Raw genomic sequence first — 16,123 nt, 5'->3', positions numbered from 1 at the left:
TGAGAAAGCCTTTCTATTTCTTTCTTTATATCTAGGTAGGAGGATTAAAATACAAATCTAAGTCTTTACCCTACTGGGCAAGAAGTGGGGTGATTCTTGTTCAGTCCAGATTGATACAGAGACTCCCTGACTCCACGTCACTTCTCAGCAATGACCAACATCTACCGAGAGCCTAACATGTACCAGTTAACTTTAAGTACATCATCTCACTGCATTCTCACAATGATCTTGAAAAGGTACCATTATCCTAATTTCACAGAGCTAACAAATGGCACCACTTGGATATGAACTCGCACTTGCCTAATTCTAAAGCTCTGTACTTTAGACCACCCTGCACACCCTCTCTACTGATGCTGTGGTAGGTTACATGCTACAGCCTTTTTAGGTGGGAGTTCACCAGGCAGGCAGGGATCTCCAAGCCCTACTGGAAATAACAAGATCAGAGTTCAAATCTTAGCTCTTCTTTTTTTCTGTGACCTTGAACAAACCGCTCTCGAATCTCATTTTCTTCTACATCCTCTAAAATAATTTATTTATTGAGCACTTACTATATATCAAGTACTTTGAATTATCTCATTTAATCCTCACATAACCTTATAAATTATTACTATTATTTACTATTATTACTTCCATTTATAGAGGAGGAAACGGAGGTTTTGGGTAGTTAGGTGACCTGTCCAAGACTGTAGAACTGATGGCAGAGCCAGATAAACCCAGGTCTGTCTGACTCCACACCTTCAACTCCTGACCACCCACATAACTGTCCCTATTAACACTTCCTCATCCATCTTGTTATAACAAACATGATGATGTTTGTGCAAGCATTTTATAAATGTTAAGCACGAAACAAGTGTTAGCGATTATGATTCTGGTTATGATAGGAAAACTGTGCGGGAAAAGGAACATTGACTCTCTGGGAATAAATGTCCACATAAACAGAGAAGTCTGGAATTCTGGAGCCAGTGTTCTCTGGAACCAAACAAAGACCGGCAGCCAGAATGTTGTCTTATTAGACGGTTCCACTTAGCACTATCCATTTTGTTCAGCTTTAAGAAAAAGTAAATCACTGCAAATGTCTTTCCAAACTGCTTTAATTATAGATTAGCCTTGTCAATCTTAATAAAATTGTGCCTCTGTTTGAGGTTTATATATGGAAAAGTGCTCACAAGCAATTACTTTTATTTCCCAAGTCTGTCATTTAAAAAATTCTTACATTCACAGCTTGATCCCCCTAACTCTATTCTTAGACTCATTTTTAGTCTGACTCTGTCTACGACTAATTCATGGCCTCATGATATTGAACAATTTAAATGTCACATTAGTGACATAGTCATTGATTTTATATTTCTGTGCAGACTAGTAGACTTGAAGATGAAAACAGTGAAGACTGTACTAAAAATATGTATTTACTTCTGAATAATCTGATTTTATTATTAAAACAAGATGAACTTTTTAAAATTAAGAAATCTTCAAGATTCACAATTCTAGGGGTGCCTGGGTGGCTCAGTTGGTTCAGTGTCAGACTTCGGCTCAGGTCACGACCTCATGGTTTGTGGGTTTGAGCCCCGTGTTGGGCTCCATGCTAACAGTGTGGAGCCTGCTTGGGATTCTCTCTCTTGCTCTTCTTCTGCCCCTCCCCTACTGGCACTCTTTCTCTCTCTCTCAAAATAAATAAATAAACTTTAAAAAAATAATTAAAAAATAAAAATGTTCATGGTTCTACAGAATGCTCTTAATTGGTGGCGAACAGCCCTTTCAGATTTTCTTGTGGATTTACTGAAAAAGTGGTACTTGCTTTGTTACCCTGGCAAAACCCAGTCCATGGGAATTTAGCCTATACTGAAGAAACCTAGCTTCTTAAAATATTAACTGGAGTTTCAGCTAAGAAAAAAAGTGGCAGTGAAGGAGTGTGGGGGGAGTTCCTTAGTCACACAAGTTAGGAAAATGCTATCTTCTATTGTTCCCTCTTATAGGACCACAATGTACCTTAACAAATTAAAGGTTCTGAAAAATCCTGCAGTAGTGAAGCTCATGTAGGTTTCTATAACTGGACATTTCCCAAACTTATTTGACCACAAAATGATTTTTCCAAATAACAATAACATCACATAGAACTTATCCTCTGTGAGACTTTGGTAAAGGCTATTATAATTGATTCTGAAATAAAAACGTCTGGGGCAGACATCTTGGGATGTTCACCAACCACGTGAACATCCCAAGACATATTATAGCTAAGAGTATAATCTTTTTTATTTTTTTTAATTTTTAAAAAAATTTTTATGTTTGTTTATTTTTGAGAGACTGAGAGAGAGAGAGAGCACGAGCAGGGGAGGGGTAGAGAGAGAGAGAGAGAGACATAGAATCCAAAGCAGGCTCCAGGCTCTGAGCTATCAGCACAGAGCCTACACGGGGCTTGAACTCAGGGACTTCGAGATCATGACCTGAGCTAAAGTCGGATGCTCAAACAACTGAGCCACCCAGGTGCCCCAAGAGATTCACACTGAGAGTACATCCTAAAGGAACTTGGTGATGCAGAGTAACACTGAAAAGCTCGCAGCATACTCTAAAGACCCTACAAATTTGGCATTATTTATTTACATCATAACTTACTCCAGAAAGATTTGTTGTAACTTATTACATAAATATAAATGGCAAAATATGAATAAGACTCAAAACAAAAAATAAGTTGAATTAGAAAATCAAGGCTATAATAAAGAAAAAACATAAATATGGGGGGAAAAGAGGAGGGACCAGCACAAATGTCACTAAACTTTAAATTTAGTTCTGAGCTGTCCAGCAACCAAAGCAAAAAGGGATTCTTGGCCATTTACATAATTAACCATGATGAAAAAGAAGAAAGTTTTAACAGGTCCAGTCTATAAGGAAAACAAGGCTTTTTTGAGCTGAATTCTAAAAGTAATCATTCAAAGGGAGAATTTCATTGGAGACATAATGCCTCCAGCCATTTTCCAAATGCAGTAACAAATTTATGTGGCTAATTCTTATAGCATTGCCAATGATAAAGCTCAGGGCCAAATATTAAATTCTACAAAGTTAATGGGTTCCATTTGTCTTTGGCTGATTCAGGAAGACAAGTTACAAATCTAATAAAATCATGATAGCCCTAAGACAAATTAGCTTTGTACTTCACCATTTTCAAAATCAAACTAACAGGCAAGAAAAGATAATGCACTCTTTTTGGTTAAATAAAAATAGCTAACACTTACATAGACCTCACTATGTGCCAAGCAGTATTCTAAGCACTTTATATATATCCATTCATTTAATCTTCATAACCACTCTGTAAGGTAGGTATTACATCCTTTATTCTACAGATGGGGAAATACACACACAGAGATTCAGTGCTCAAGGTCACAGAGCAGTACTAACACTGTCTACTGTGCAGCAGTAGACAATTGAGGCCAACTAGCAACTGAGGCCAACTTTTCCATGTAGATGGGTGGGAGAAATGGGACTAGTCTTAGGCAACAGAGGGGGAAATACTACTCCCTTCAATCTATAGAATCAGAGGAATCATGTCATTTGTTATCACTGCATCCCGAGAGCTGTAGAAGATGGTTCAAGGCCACTGTATCAGTCAAGGTCCAACCAGAAAAAGAAATCATTCTGAGTATTTAAAACAGAGGGAATTAAATTAAATACAAGAAACTGGTTATGCAGAAAGAACTAAGAAACCCCCAGGAAAGTGTGAAGCAGTCCAGAGATTAGCAACAATGGGAAGGAAGGAGCCTGGGGGCTGGCATTACCTACAGCAAACCTGCCCATGGGAGCCATGATGGGAGCCATCAAAGAGCTCCAGGGCTCCCACTCAAGCTTCTCCCTTTACCCCTCTCCAATCTTCTACTGGCTGAACACTGCCAGAATCCCGATGCCCTCTAGGGATCAGACCTTCTATGATACAGGACAGAGCTGTGAAGGGTGAGAAATGGATCTAAAGCAAAAATGCCCAAGACTGGCCCAGGTGTTAACAGTATAAAAGTGAAATTCTGTCTTCCAGTAGCTGGAGCATATGGGCCCCTCAGAATGGCCAGTAAATAACAGCTTCAGAAAAACCAGGGAATAGTTTCTTAGGAGAGGGGTACATGTTGAAAATATAAACAGGCTCATAAACTTATGTAAATTAATTCCATAAAAATGCATTCAGTATCTATTGTGTCCAAGTTGCCAAGGCAGCCTCCTGCATGGTGTGGCCATGGCCCTTTGGAGTTCTGGAAGCTCTTCATGGATGTGCTCCCAACTCTAATCAACTCATGCTGTCCTATCTGAGCCCCACACCCATATGGTGGTGTCTGTCCCATGGAATGGTGAACAGAGTAGGTCCTGTGACTTGTGTGCAGCAGGATAAACCTTCCTGCAGGAGGTTAGAAGAGTGACCCAACAGCAAATCAGGACTATAGAAAGATGGCTTGCTTACAGGAACATTTGAGAAATTTGCCTCATGAATTTTGAATAGAACACAGGCAGACCGGGAGGAGTTGCATTCAAACAAAAACGCAGCCATGAGTGGGGAGGTAATGTGGGTGCAAGGGAACCCTTCAGGTGAGCCCTGCAAAGTCGTCAAAAGGGTGCCAGTACACAGAAAAATGGGAAACCACTGTTCTACAGAGGCACAGACACAACGCCTACTACTGTGAACTGATTTCTAGAAACCTGAAGATTAAGATATGAACACAACCTCCCGAAGCATGAGGTAGAAAATGAGAATTGCCGCAAATGGGAGATGGTGTTAAGGGGATTCCTAGAAAAAAGAAACAACTTCTAAATAAGGAAGGTGGACTTGGGGATGAGTAGTATAAATTATGGAGGGTAAGTGACATTGGAGTTGCATCTGATTTGGTTTTGACCTGCAGAGATGGGAAAAGAAAATTCCTGGTGGAGGGCACAGCCAAAGGGAAGGGACAACATCTCTAAAGCAGGGAGTTGGAGAGCCGAATCAGGCAGTCACTTATTGAAGTAAAGAGTGCAGGAAGGGAAGGGGTGGAAAATAGAAATGAAAAGGAAGATTAAGATCATACTCAAAAGGCCCTTTTAAAATTCATAGTCAGGTAAATCTACAATGGAAATTGTTAACTCACAATTTGAACGTTTGGTCTATATTGACAGCCTTTAAAGGCAAGTGTCTTGGAACACCATTGTCCGTGTCATTTAACGTTAGAAGCAGGACGCTGGGTACATGTTCCACAGCCCTATCCAGGGATTAATTGCTAGCTCAGAGACAGAGACACCAGTCCGGCTGCCCTGTAGCTATAAAGTCATAGGCAAGGTGCTGAGCAAGAACAAGCACTTCACACTCGATGCAGGTGTGCAGAGAATATTCAGAAGAAAGCATTAACAACCAATATTTCCTCATAATTAAAGGGAGGCAAAGGGTATATTACTAGTTTCAAGTTAAAATAATGGAGTGTAAAAATATTTCACCTTATTCATTTCATGCCATATGATTTTTCTTCCAATGTGAGCATTTGACTGGTACATCAACCTACTGACAAATATATTCTAACTTCAACAATCTGACCATTTAAAAAAAGAATGAGTGAGAATGAATTCATTCAGCTGATATAACTGGAATTCTAATTTCAGATCTTCTGGCTTCACTAAATATATCTCATAATATTTGCGGTTTAGTTTTTATATCTCCAGCAAAAAGGAGAGAGAGAGAGAGAGAGAGAGAGAGAGAACTTGCCATGAGAAATTGATAAATTGCTATAAAGCAAAATTTAAATTTAGAAGGCTACACCACTCATAAATAACATTGTATAGTCATTTTGTGTTTCAGAACCCAGTATAGCCTTACTTTTTCAAGCATATAACTTAGCATTATTGATGAGCACTGGACGGCTTAGTTCATGTATAGAGAATGGAATACAATGAAGGAGGGGAATTTCTTTTTTGTTTACAGAAATGCATACAAAAATGGCTGGCCTGTCATATTATCTAAATCATTATTAATGTGTTACTGAAAATGGCCAAAAAAGTGACAGAAATTATTTCCTCAGAAGAGTCTTGTATTCATGGTCTAGAACACAATCCAGTTCAACCCTCATTTTCCTTATAAATTGGCTGGTCTCTCATTGCAGCAGGGATTGTCAGAGAGATGACAAGTGCCTCCCCCACAGAGGCCCCTGAGCCATGCCCAAGTCAGGGAGTAAGATGCTTACTCACCCTCGTCGAGGAGCCCTGGATTCCACTTTCAGCGCAGCCACCCCTTTGCTCTGGCTCTAACCTCTCTTCACCTGGAAAAGGGGATAAGAATAACTTCAGCCCATCACACAGGAATGTAGTGAAGAGAAAACAAAACAATGCACACGGAAGTGCTCTGAAAAGCTGAAAGATCAAATACAAATGTAGATGTTAGTATCTTCATAAGGCCTTGAAAGTACTCAACATTTTGTTTCCAATTTCAAGCCTGGGAGAAAGATTTCTATTTCCTTGTGCATCTAATTTGAACAAAAGATACAAACATCTCACTTTGACTTTTCTCCTGCTTCAAGCATTTGGCTTGAAGAAGCGTTTTTGTCAGCAAGCTGCCAACTCATAGAGTTGAAAGGAAATCCAAACCTCATTCCAAGTCAGGGGTGTGGAGGTGGAGAGGATAGGAAACATTGCTGGAACTTTCCTGGTGCAAGAAGAAACTGTTCGGACTACAGAAGTAACTATAATCACACAACCTGTTACAGACCCTGCAGAGAACCAGATATGATTTAAAAATTGAACAACAGGAAGAGACGGCTTGACTCTTTCAAGCTAATCAAGGTGAGTATATCAATGTTGAGGTAGAAATTATGTAGGTTTTGCCCCCAAGCATGAGATGACGGTGAATTGTCTTCCCACCTTGGGAACTTGTTATCATGCAGTTTCCTCTGCCTGGAACACACCTTTCCTCTTCACCTTGTCTTTTCTTAAAGAGCCATTTTTTTTTAATTGATTTATTCTTGAGAGAGAGAGAGCAGGGGAGGGGCAGAGAGAGAGGGAGAGAAAGAATCCCAAGCAGGCTCTGCACTGTCAGTGCAGAGCCAGACCTGGGGCTTGAACCCACGAACTGTGGATCATGACCTGAGCTGAAATCAAGAGTCGGATGCTTGGGGCACCTGGGTGGCTCAGCTGGTTAAGTGTCTGACTTCGGCTCAGGTCATGATCTCCTGGTTCATGAGTTTGCGCCCCATGTCAGGCTCTATGCTGACAGCTCAGAGCCTGGAGCCTGTCTCTCTCTCTGCCCCTCTTCTGCTCATATTCCATTTCTCTCTCTCTCTCTCTCTCTCTCTCTCTCTCTCTCTCTCTCTCTCAAAAATAAACAAAACATTCAAAAAAAAGAGTTGGATGCTTAACCAACTGAGGCACCCCCTCAAGGAGCTATTTCTTAGGGAAGACTCTCCTGCTGACACCTCCACCACCCCCCATTCCAGTTCATGTTTCCAGTGTAAAAAATGTGAGCAAGCTAAACTCCTTTATAATCACTGACCATTGTTGGAATTAGTGATTCATTAATTTAACTGATGAGTGTCTGTTGTTCTTTCTCCCCTCTCCAGTAAGCTCTGTGAGGACAGGGAAGAGTTCGACTTTATAGAATCCCCACAACAGAATACAGCATCTCCTAACTCAGAGAGGGCCCTCATTAAATATTTATTAAATAAGTAATCAAAGAAATACGATCTGAAAAGAACGTCAAAGCAGTTTATTTCAGATCACAAATTATTTCTATATAAGCACATTGATGTAAATATATGCTGCATTACAATAAAATCCTTAATTAACTGTTGCTCAGGGAGAACATATTGCAAATGGAGGGAAACCATAAAATGAGAAGGTTAATAAATCAATTTTAATAACAAGTTAATAGTAAGGAAATATGTTGCACGCTCTGAATAAAGATTTCTTATGGATTGGATGGTTTCCAAGGTCCCAACTGCCCATGTTTAGACATTTTGAAGAAGGGACGTGAAAAGGGCAGAACAACTGCTTCCCAAGCTGGAAGGCACATCTCCTTGTCAGTGAACCTCAGAGAGAAACTCCCTTCTGGACCAGGTATCACGTGATAGAACAAAAAGTTACATGATGAGGCCACCCAATCTTTCTCAAGCTATTGGGACAGTTCCCAGAAGCGCAGGTAGGACAGCGGCCAGTTTTGTTGCATCCTGTTTACTTTCTTCTGTTTTAAAAAGTTGAAAAGTAGCGCTAATTTGACATTCATTCATACGAGTGTAAATAAATGAGGAGGATAAAATTTTCGAACAATATTATTTAAGCACTACGGCAAGATAAAAGTGTTCTTAACTGCTATCAAGCTATACTCCGAGACCAGTCTTTTTTTGGATAAAAGTCAGTTCCCACCCCCCTTCCGTCTGTTTTTTTTCTCTTGCACACACTTATTTACACCCAATTTGGTGCCAATTTTCAACAAAATTAGGTTTCCTTTTAATTTTTACATTACGATCTTCCTTTATCTTTCAGGTATTCTATGGGACATAGAACTATATGCTATCTTCCTCACTAACTGGAATTTATAACTATCTGTGAGCCAAGTCTGCCCCCACTCATTTGTGTGTTAAACAAATATAAAGAATAAGGACGCTGAGTAATAAAGATCATGTCTCTTCTGGAGCTTTTAAAGCTATAGTGTTTCTTTTTGTTCCTTCGAAAGGTTGTACGCGATAAATTACATTACAAATAAAAATGAATCAAGTGAGACTGAGAGGTCAGAGAAGAAATACAGAGGCGCCAGTTTCTGTAGAGGGTCTTTAATGGATGGTATTTTGAGGCTATCAATTTGGAAAGAAAAAAAGTAAGTAAAAGTCCATTTCATAGTCATTTTGCAGACCTCATCCTTTTCTTTGTTTTCATACAATTAACTCTGCCAGTGTTTTATTTTATACAAGATCTATGTTGATCTTCTACTCTGTCCTAATATTATGCAAACAAATTCTAACTCCTTAAAGGCAGACAGAAATTAAACCATTCAAATGCTGTTGTTTAGTAACTTCAAAATAACAATAAGTAAGGCATTTTCACCTATGTATCACCAGTCACGCCACTCCCCCTTAATTTTTGTCATTATTCCTACTACTACTAGCAGAAATCCTAAAAGATCAGATAATAAAGACCCAAACAGGCCTTTACATTTTTTTCAATTTCGTAACTAAAGCCCATCTCAAACTATGAACTGCCTTCATTCTTGAACTTACTTTAAAATTGTCAATTTGTTTTTTCTCTGGGAAAGTAAGAATAAGTCATGATCAAAGGGGAAACTGCCACTTGTTGCCCTTGATGGAGTCTCTCCTTCACTCCATCTAATGGCAAATGGGAGTGCAGATCTGGGTTTACTCAATGCCAGTGGAGGAATCCTTTTTTTCCCCCCATAACATCAAATATCTAGCAGAGTTCCTTGAATATAGAAAATGTTCAATGTAAATCTGGCAAAAAAAAAAAAAAGGAAGAGTGAATAAAAGAATAATGCAATTTTCATTGTTTAAAAATGAATCATTTCCACTCCTTTATCTGACTACGATTTGAAACCCATTGATAATCAAGCTTTACCAAATAGTTTTAATGACTCGGTACAGAGAAATAGACCAGGGTACAGAGAAATGTGGCTTTAGGAGAGCTTAGAAAGAAGGACCTGTGCTCAACCAAGTGTCATATGAAACTTGGCAGTGGCATTTCCAAGCTTCTCCAGAAGCAGAAAGGATTGTTTTAGAGTATAAGGCAAAGTAAGGTGTTCCCAGGAGCAGAAATATTTCAAATGTTTTCATTTAGGCAGGGCAAATGGCCTGTTTAAATCAAACGACCACCCCTAACCTTGGCTATTGGGGAGATACAGTGTGACTTACTCTGAGAAAAACCTGCTTTTATCTGGCCTACATCTGAATCCTGCTTGTCTCTATATTTTCCTTTGCTTTTACTTTTTTCTCTCATTGACTATGGAATTTCCTGTTTGATTTTTCTATAGGGGTCCTAGTGTTTAAGGGGTGAAGAAATGAATAAGTTCTAATCCTAAAAAGATAACTGTTTCAATCTGCCTTAATAAAAGCACAAGTTCCTGGCTTCTCCGCGGTGTCACTCTAAGACGCTTCTTGAGGCCACCACCCAGCAGATAAGTTGCTTACTGGTCAGGAACCGCGGTAACTCTCCTCCCTCCCGTGCACTAAGGGTCATCCCCAGGGAGTAGTGACTTCAAGGACAGGTCTTTCGTCCCCTGTGCTAAGTGAGAGCACAGACGTCCTTTAAAGACAAACTTTGCAAACAAGAATAACCTTGAGAAAGACCCTTATACGCAGATCAATGCTCAGGAACGGTGCCAACCACTTACAACTCCCCTTTGACATTTCACAGATGTGTTTCACGCTAGGGAAGAGGCCTCCATCTACACCGAAACCCAAATCCATGCTTTGTGTCTTGGGTGCAGTGGGGGACTTATCGGATGAGCCGCTGGGGAAATACGTGCCCCCTATGCTCTCTTTGGTCAACTAGAGTCACCTTGGCAGAGGGTTCCCCTGCCTCCCAGGGGATACTTCTGTGGTGCCTTGACCTAAGCCTCTCCCGGGAATTCTTTCTGTTCGGGAGGTCTTGTGGAGTGCAGCTTCACAGTCCCACGGATCTGCCCAGAACCATCCGGCGGTCCCCAGCCCCCAAGCTCTGGGACGGCTTCGGGGCTGCGCTAGCCATTAATGGACATCATCCATTTTTAATCAGAAAGATCAGAAGAAAGATGGTAAGCGAATCCCAGTCGCAAGTCAATTTAAATAACATTCCTAGGGAAATCCAATCACTTAAAACTGAGACACCTACGCGAGCAAGAGCCCCCGCCCGACTAGCAAGGAAGAGCGCGACGGCTGAATTAATCAAGATCAGGGGGCTCCAGAGCTGAGCGCGGAGCGTTAACCCTTCCAGCCCCGGAGAGTGACAAGGGGGCTTGCAAAAGCGCGGACGGCCAGGGCGAAGATGCCCACGGCAGCCACGCACAGGCTGCCTCTGCCATCTTGGGCGGCTCCGAACGCCCAGAGCTCTACCCCGGAGGCTGGGCGCTCGCGGTTAAGGTCAGAAGCTCAGGAAGCCGCTCCGGCTGCGAGGAGAGGCCGCCTCCCGCAGCCTCTGCGCGCCTTGGGCTCCTCCTTCCGCCCAAGCGTGGCCAAGTGAGGACTGCTCCGGCCGCAGGTAGCCGAGGCGCGGGAGGCGGCGCGCTGGACCCAGAGGAGCGCCCGGGGAGGGGCCGACGGACACGCGGACAGACGGATCCCCCAACCCCCGCCCGGGACATTAGCAACGGTCTGCGCGGGCCATGTGGGGGCCCGGGGTCACAGCCGAGGGCCTGTCGGTGGCGCCCGCACCGCCGCCGCTGCTGCCGCTGCTGCTACTGCTGACGCTGGCGCTCGTGGCGCCCTCGCGGGGCGGCGGGGGCTGCGCGGACCTGGCGTGTGGCGAGCGGGAGCGCTGCTGCGACGCGGCCAACGCCACAGCGGTGCGCTGCTGCAAGCTGCCGCTGCACGCCTTCCTCGACAACGTGGGCTGGTTCGTCCGCAAGCTCTCGGGGCTGCTTATCCTCCTAGTGCTCTTCGCCATCGGCTACTTCCTGCAGCGCATCATCTGCCCCAGCCCACGCAGGTACCCGCGCGGTCAGGCGCGGCCCGGGCAAGCACGACCCGGGCCGCCGGGGGGCGCGGGGCCGCCGGGGGCCGCGGGGCCGCCCGACGACGACGACGACTCGCCCGCGCTAATGCGCGACGAGGCGGCTGCCGGCTCCCAGGACTCACTGCTGGACAGTGGAGGCGGGGGCCGGGGAGGCGGAGGGCGCTCGGCCCCCTCCTGCGCCTCCGAGCACGAGCTTCGCGTAGTCTCGCCGGTCTTCCTGCAGCTGCCCAGCTACGAGGAGGTCAAGTACCTGCCCACCTACGAGGAGTCCATGCGGCTGCAGCAGCTCAGCCCCGGGGAGGTCGTGCTGCCCGTGTCGGTGCTTGGCCGCCCACGAGGCGGCGGCGCCGGGGAGTCAGACGGCGGGGAGGGCCGCTTCCCGCTCATCTGAGCGTCTACGGCCGCTCGAGGACCGCGCGGACAGAACGGGGCTAGGTGGGCTGCGGGTGGGACGCAACGGCCGAGGTGGTACCTGCCACCGCCAACTGCCTCAGACCCCGCCTGGTACCCGGGCCGAATCGCCTGTCGCTCGGCGACTGGGCTGGAGTCACTCCCGTTTCCCCCCCACCCCCGCCCCGTTCCTCCCACCCCCCCCCCCCCCACACCCCGAGATCTTAAGTTTCCCTACGTTTCATTCGGTTCAAGGAAACGTTAGGCGCGCGCGGCGGGGGCCACAGCAGCGGACAACCCAGGAGCGCAACTTCGAAGACCGTCCCTACCCTCAGCCTCTGCTCAGACTGTGTTCACTCGTAAGTGCCTGCTTTCCGAATCAAAGAGAACACGTGAGCCCTTTCTTGAGTCGGGAGAAAGGTAGCAACCTTTAGGGATGAAGGGAAAGGGACGCAGTTCCATACCTCTCCCTCTTGCCCAGACAGGTCACGGTCTCCGAAGGTAAGCCAAGGGCTAGGAGCCGTGGGGGTGAGCCACCACTGGAGACTGCTGCGCGCGGTCGGGGAGATCAGCTCCTAGGTATGATTGAATCCCTCCCTTACGGAGAACACCCACCCTCCACCAAAAAAAAACTTGCTATCTTCCTGGCCAAGTATAGTCACAGCTGATGGCTCACAATTTGATGAGGAATACCCAGGATATCCAGTTAGGGGGTGTACCTATTGAAGATACAGCATTTAGGTATATTGAAGACCGTATTTGTAATAAGGTACAGTTGGGCTTTTGATTTTTCAATTACTGAGAAGATATTTATATTTATTTGTCTTTTATTTTTATATTTTTACCATGGATTGAACGTATCAGGAGTGTGTGCAGTTAATGACATGATAATCGTCTTTTCCTCTTTTTTAGGTCTTAATGGCCTAAATTGTCATTATTGTTTAATAAAATGTTGGACATTATTTCATTTACAATGGGGGAAAAAAGGAGGCATGGTCAAACGAGAAAACATATGTGACATAAAACACATGACGGATATCTTATTTTCACTATTTGAGATGAATATATTTTATTTTTAGTACTGTGTCATAACATATAACTTTTTGTAATAACTATAGATTGTGTAGTCTAGGTCTCAATTGTGTCATTCACCACATAGTTATATGTAGAAATGATTGATACACGTATGCTGTACCATGAAGCATGATGTCATGCACTTTTCCCTCTATTTTAAAATACATTCCACAACATGATACAAAACATAAGAACTTGTGATGACTTGTGACTTCTCTTCAAAGCCATAATTGTGCAAGTAATGTACTACAGAAGGATTTAGTCAACCTATCCTAAGAAAAAAATAAATGTCATTGTATCAGTTCCACCATCCTATGAAATGTCCTTTAAGCAAATGGTAATTTAAAATAATATATTAAAATGCATATGTATAATGTACATATGTATATTGTCTATGTACAATATACACATTGTATACCATATAATTATTATACTTATGATTGTCATGAAAAGTAGGAAACAAAGGGTTTCTCTGCTTGTGGAAAGATGAGTGTTATTAAGAAAGATTTTACACGGGAACCACACATATGTACCTAGAAACACTGATTTTATGATTGAAAACTTTGACAGTCCTGAAATTGTATTAGAAGAAACTGATGATTAATTTGAGAAATGATTTAATTGAGAAGTTAATGTGAGAAAATGATTTAAACTTTTAAAGGCGAATAGAAAAAGTCTGGCAGTTCTAAGAAATCTTAAAATGTCTGAATTGTAATAGAACAGAATGGTTTACTCTAAAGTTCTAAAAGCTAATGACCCTGTCATTGAAATCATTTGAAGTGTATTAAATAGAAAAACATTAAAATCTTTCTGTAAATTGTATCAGATGTGTGACTATATGGTATGTATTAAAATATGAAATGTGTATCTTTGTTATTTATAAGCAGTCTTAAGCTGTGAGTTGGCAAAACAATGAGTTGAGACTACATGAATTGACAATGGCACAAGATTTAATGAAATCATAGCATATTGAATAATTGCGTATATTCACGTTAGTCAAACACTATAAATCTTAGTTTTACGTGTGGCTATCAATACTACCCACCATTCAAACAAACTGGAAAGTTGCCTTAATCTTTTAAATTATTTATCCTTTGAGGGTACACTGTTTTAGACACTTCTTCCAATTCACTATATCTGAAACATCAACATAAATATCCATATATATATCCATCCTGTATGTTGTTGCTATTACTAACATCTTGACCTTTGCAACAAAATCTTGTAAAAATATACTTATAATATGAATCAAGTATATTTCCTTTGTATCAACTATGGAACAATTCTCTCCCTAAAATTCAGAATGTCTGTAACGTAACACTAATCATGAAGGAGATTACACTAAATTTTAAAATTACAACAAACTATGTTTGGTTTTTTTCCTAGTCATCACACAAGCTTTTATGCACATCCCTCATTTAATAAAAATGAGTTTGACTCTGTGTTTTTCTTGCACTTCATTGATTTACCAAGCACAATTTTGTGGGAAAAAAATTCTTAAAAACTATTTTTATTAACAATGAATGAATGTGTTTCATGGTAACGCAAACACATATATAACATACCATGTTAATACAGAACCTGTGTATTCACATTGCTAAAATATCTGGATAGAAATATTTTTAAGGTACTACGGGCAGTATTTAGATGTTCAATTTTATAGATATTACCTGGAAATTATTTATTACATAGAACTAGTAGAGAATAGAAATGTAAAAAACATTAATGTAGAAAAGTTATTCTCTCACTTGAAAATAATTCATGATATGACGATTTTACTTATTTTCAATCTTTTATATATAGGTCAGAGCACAGGTATATACATATATATATATATATATATACACACACACATATATATACATATACACACACATATATGTATATATATGTGTATATATATTTATGTATGTATAAAATCACCAGTTGCTTAAAGACATGACTATTTTCTGTTTATATTTTTATATATTATATAATTATACATGTGTATACACACACACATATAAAATAATCTACTGCTTAAAAGCAATTTTGTTGTTGGTGTTCAATATCATAACAAAGGGGATAATGTCTTCTTGAGATAGAATGACAGTTTTAAGAGGCCATTAAATCAACCATGGAAAATGGCTTTGGCAATTATGCCAAAGGGCATGAGGTGTACTATATAAGGAAAACAAGATTCAATTGTAAAGGCTGAAGGGAATATTAAGGAAATGGCCTCGACAGTTTAAAAGACAATATGCTAAGTACCTTAATGTATTTTATGTATACAGTTTCTCTCAAGTGGAATTAATAAAGGAAACAGTTCATAGCTGGAACTTATTATGTTATAAACATGATGGTGTTCAGATTTATACAATGTTCTGTACTGATTTCTGTAAAAATTTTATGAACATAATTAATTTGGATTTCCAGATTGAAAGAAACAATGATGAATTGTTTTATTTTGAGCAGCCCAGCGTTAACCATCTCTGCAAAACTGTAAGTTGCTGACAACGAATCAGTGATAGAATATTTGGCAAGTTTATATCTGACCTCAGTTTACAATTTACTTTTTCATTCTCCTTTCATCCATTGGTAAAAGATGAAAAGCTAAGGGAAGGTATTTTATCAACAAAGAATGAATCAACAAGCAGCTAACTGTAAGGAATTAAGATATCCTTTCCTCCATAAAGATGGAGGAAAATTTTTTAAAAATAATTAAGACATCCTTCCATCTTTATGAAGGAAAGGATGTCTTAATTCCTTTTTTAAAATTTTGCCTATAAAGTAATCGAATGTCAAATAAAACCAATACTTTGATTATATTTAAATACATATAGAACCTAATTTTATTCATTTTCTTTTACTTACAGAATTTGCTTAAAAAAAAAAAAAAGATTTTATTTTTAAGTAGTCCCTACACTTGACGTGAGGTTGGAACTCACAACCCTGAGATCAAGCGTCGCTTGCTCCACTGACTAAGCCAGTCAGGCCGCCCTCAGTTTAAATTTTATGACAAAAATTATACTATGAC

The 16,123-nt window shown here is 41.2% G+C and overlaps 1 protein-coding gene across 1 annotated transcript; it reads left to right on the top strand.

The window, feature by feature from the left end:
• Positions 1 to 11,057: 11,057 nt before the first annotated feature.
• Positions 11,058 to 15,542, top strand: CC2H3orf80 (chromosome C2 C3orf80 homolog). The gene is made up of 2 exons (XM_043595017.1): positions 11,058 to 12,392; positions 15,523 to 15,542. The coding sequence occupies exon 1, from the start codon at positions 11,294 to 11,296 to the stop codon at positions 12,032 to 12,034; it is 741 nt and encodes a 246-aa protein (XP_043450952.1). The 5' UTR covers positions 11,058 to 11,293; the 3' UTR covers positions 12,035 to 12,392; positions 15,523 to 15,542.
• Positions 15,543 to 16,123: the final 581 nt, after the last annotated feature.

Source organism: Prionailurus bengalensis, chromosome C2, assembly GCF_016509475.1.
Source record: "Prionailurus bengalensis isolate Pbe53 chromosome C2, Fcat_Pben_1.1_paternal_pri, whole genome shotgun sequence".
In the NCBI taxonomy this organism is placed as follows: Eukaryota; Metazoa; Chordata; class Mammalia; order Carnivora; family Felidae; genus Prionailurus; species Prionailurus bengalensis.
The sequence above is the reverse complement of the archived record's forward strand: the minus strand, read 5'-3'. Positions and strand labels throughout refer to the sequence as shown.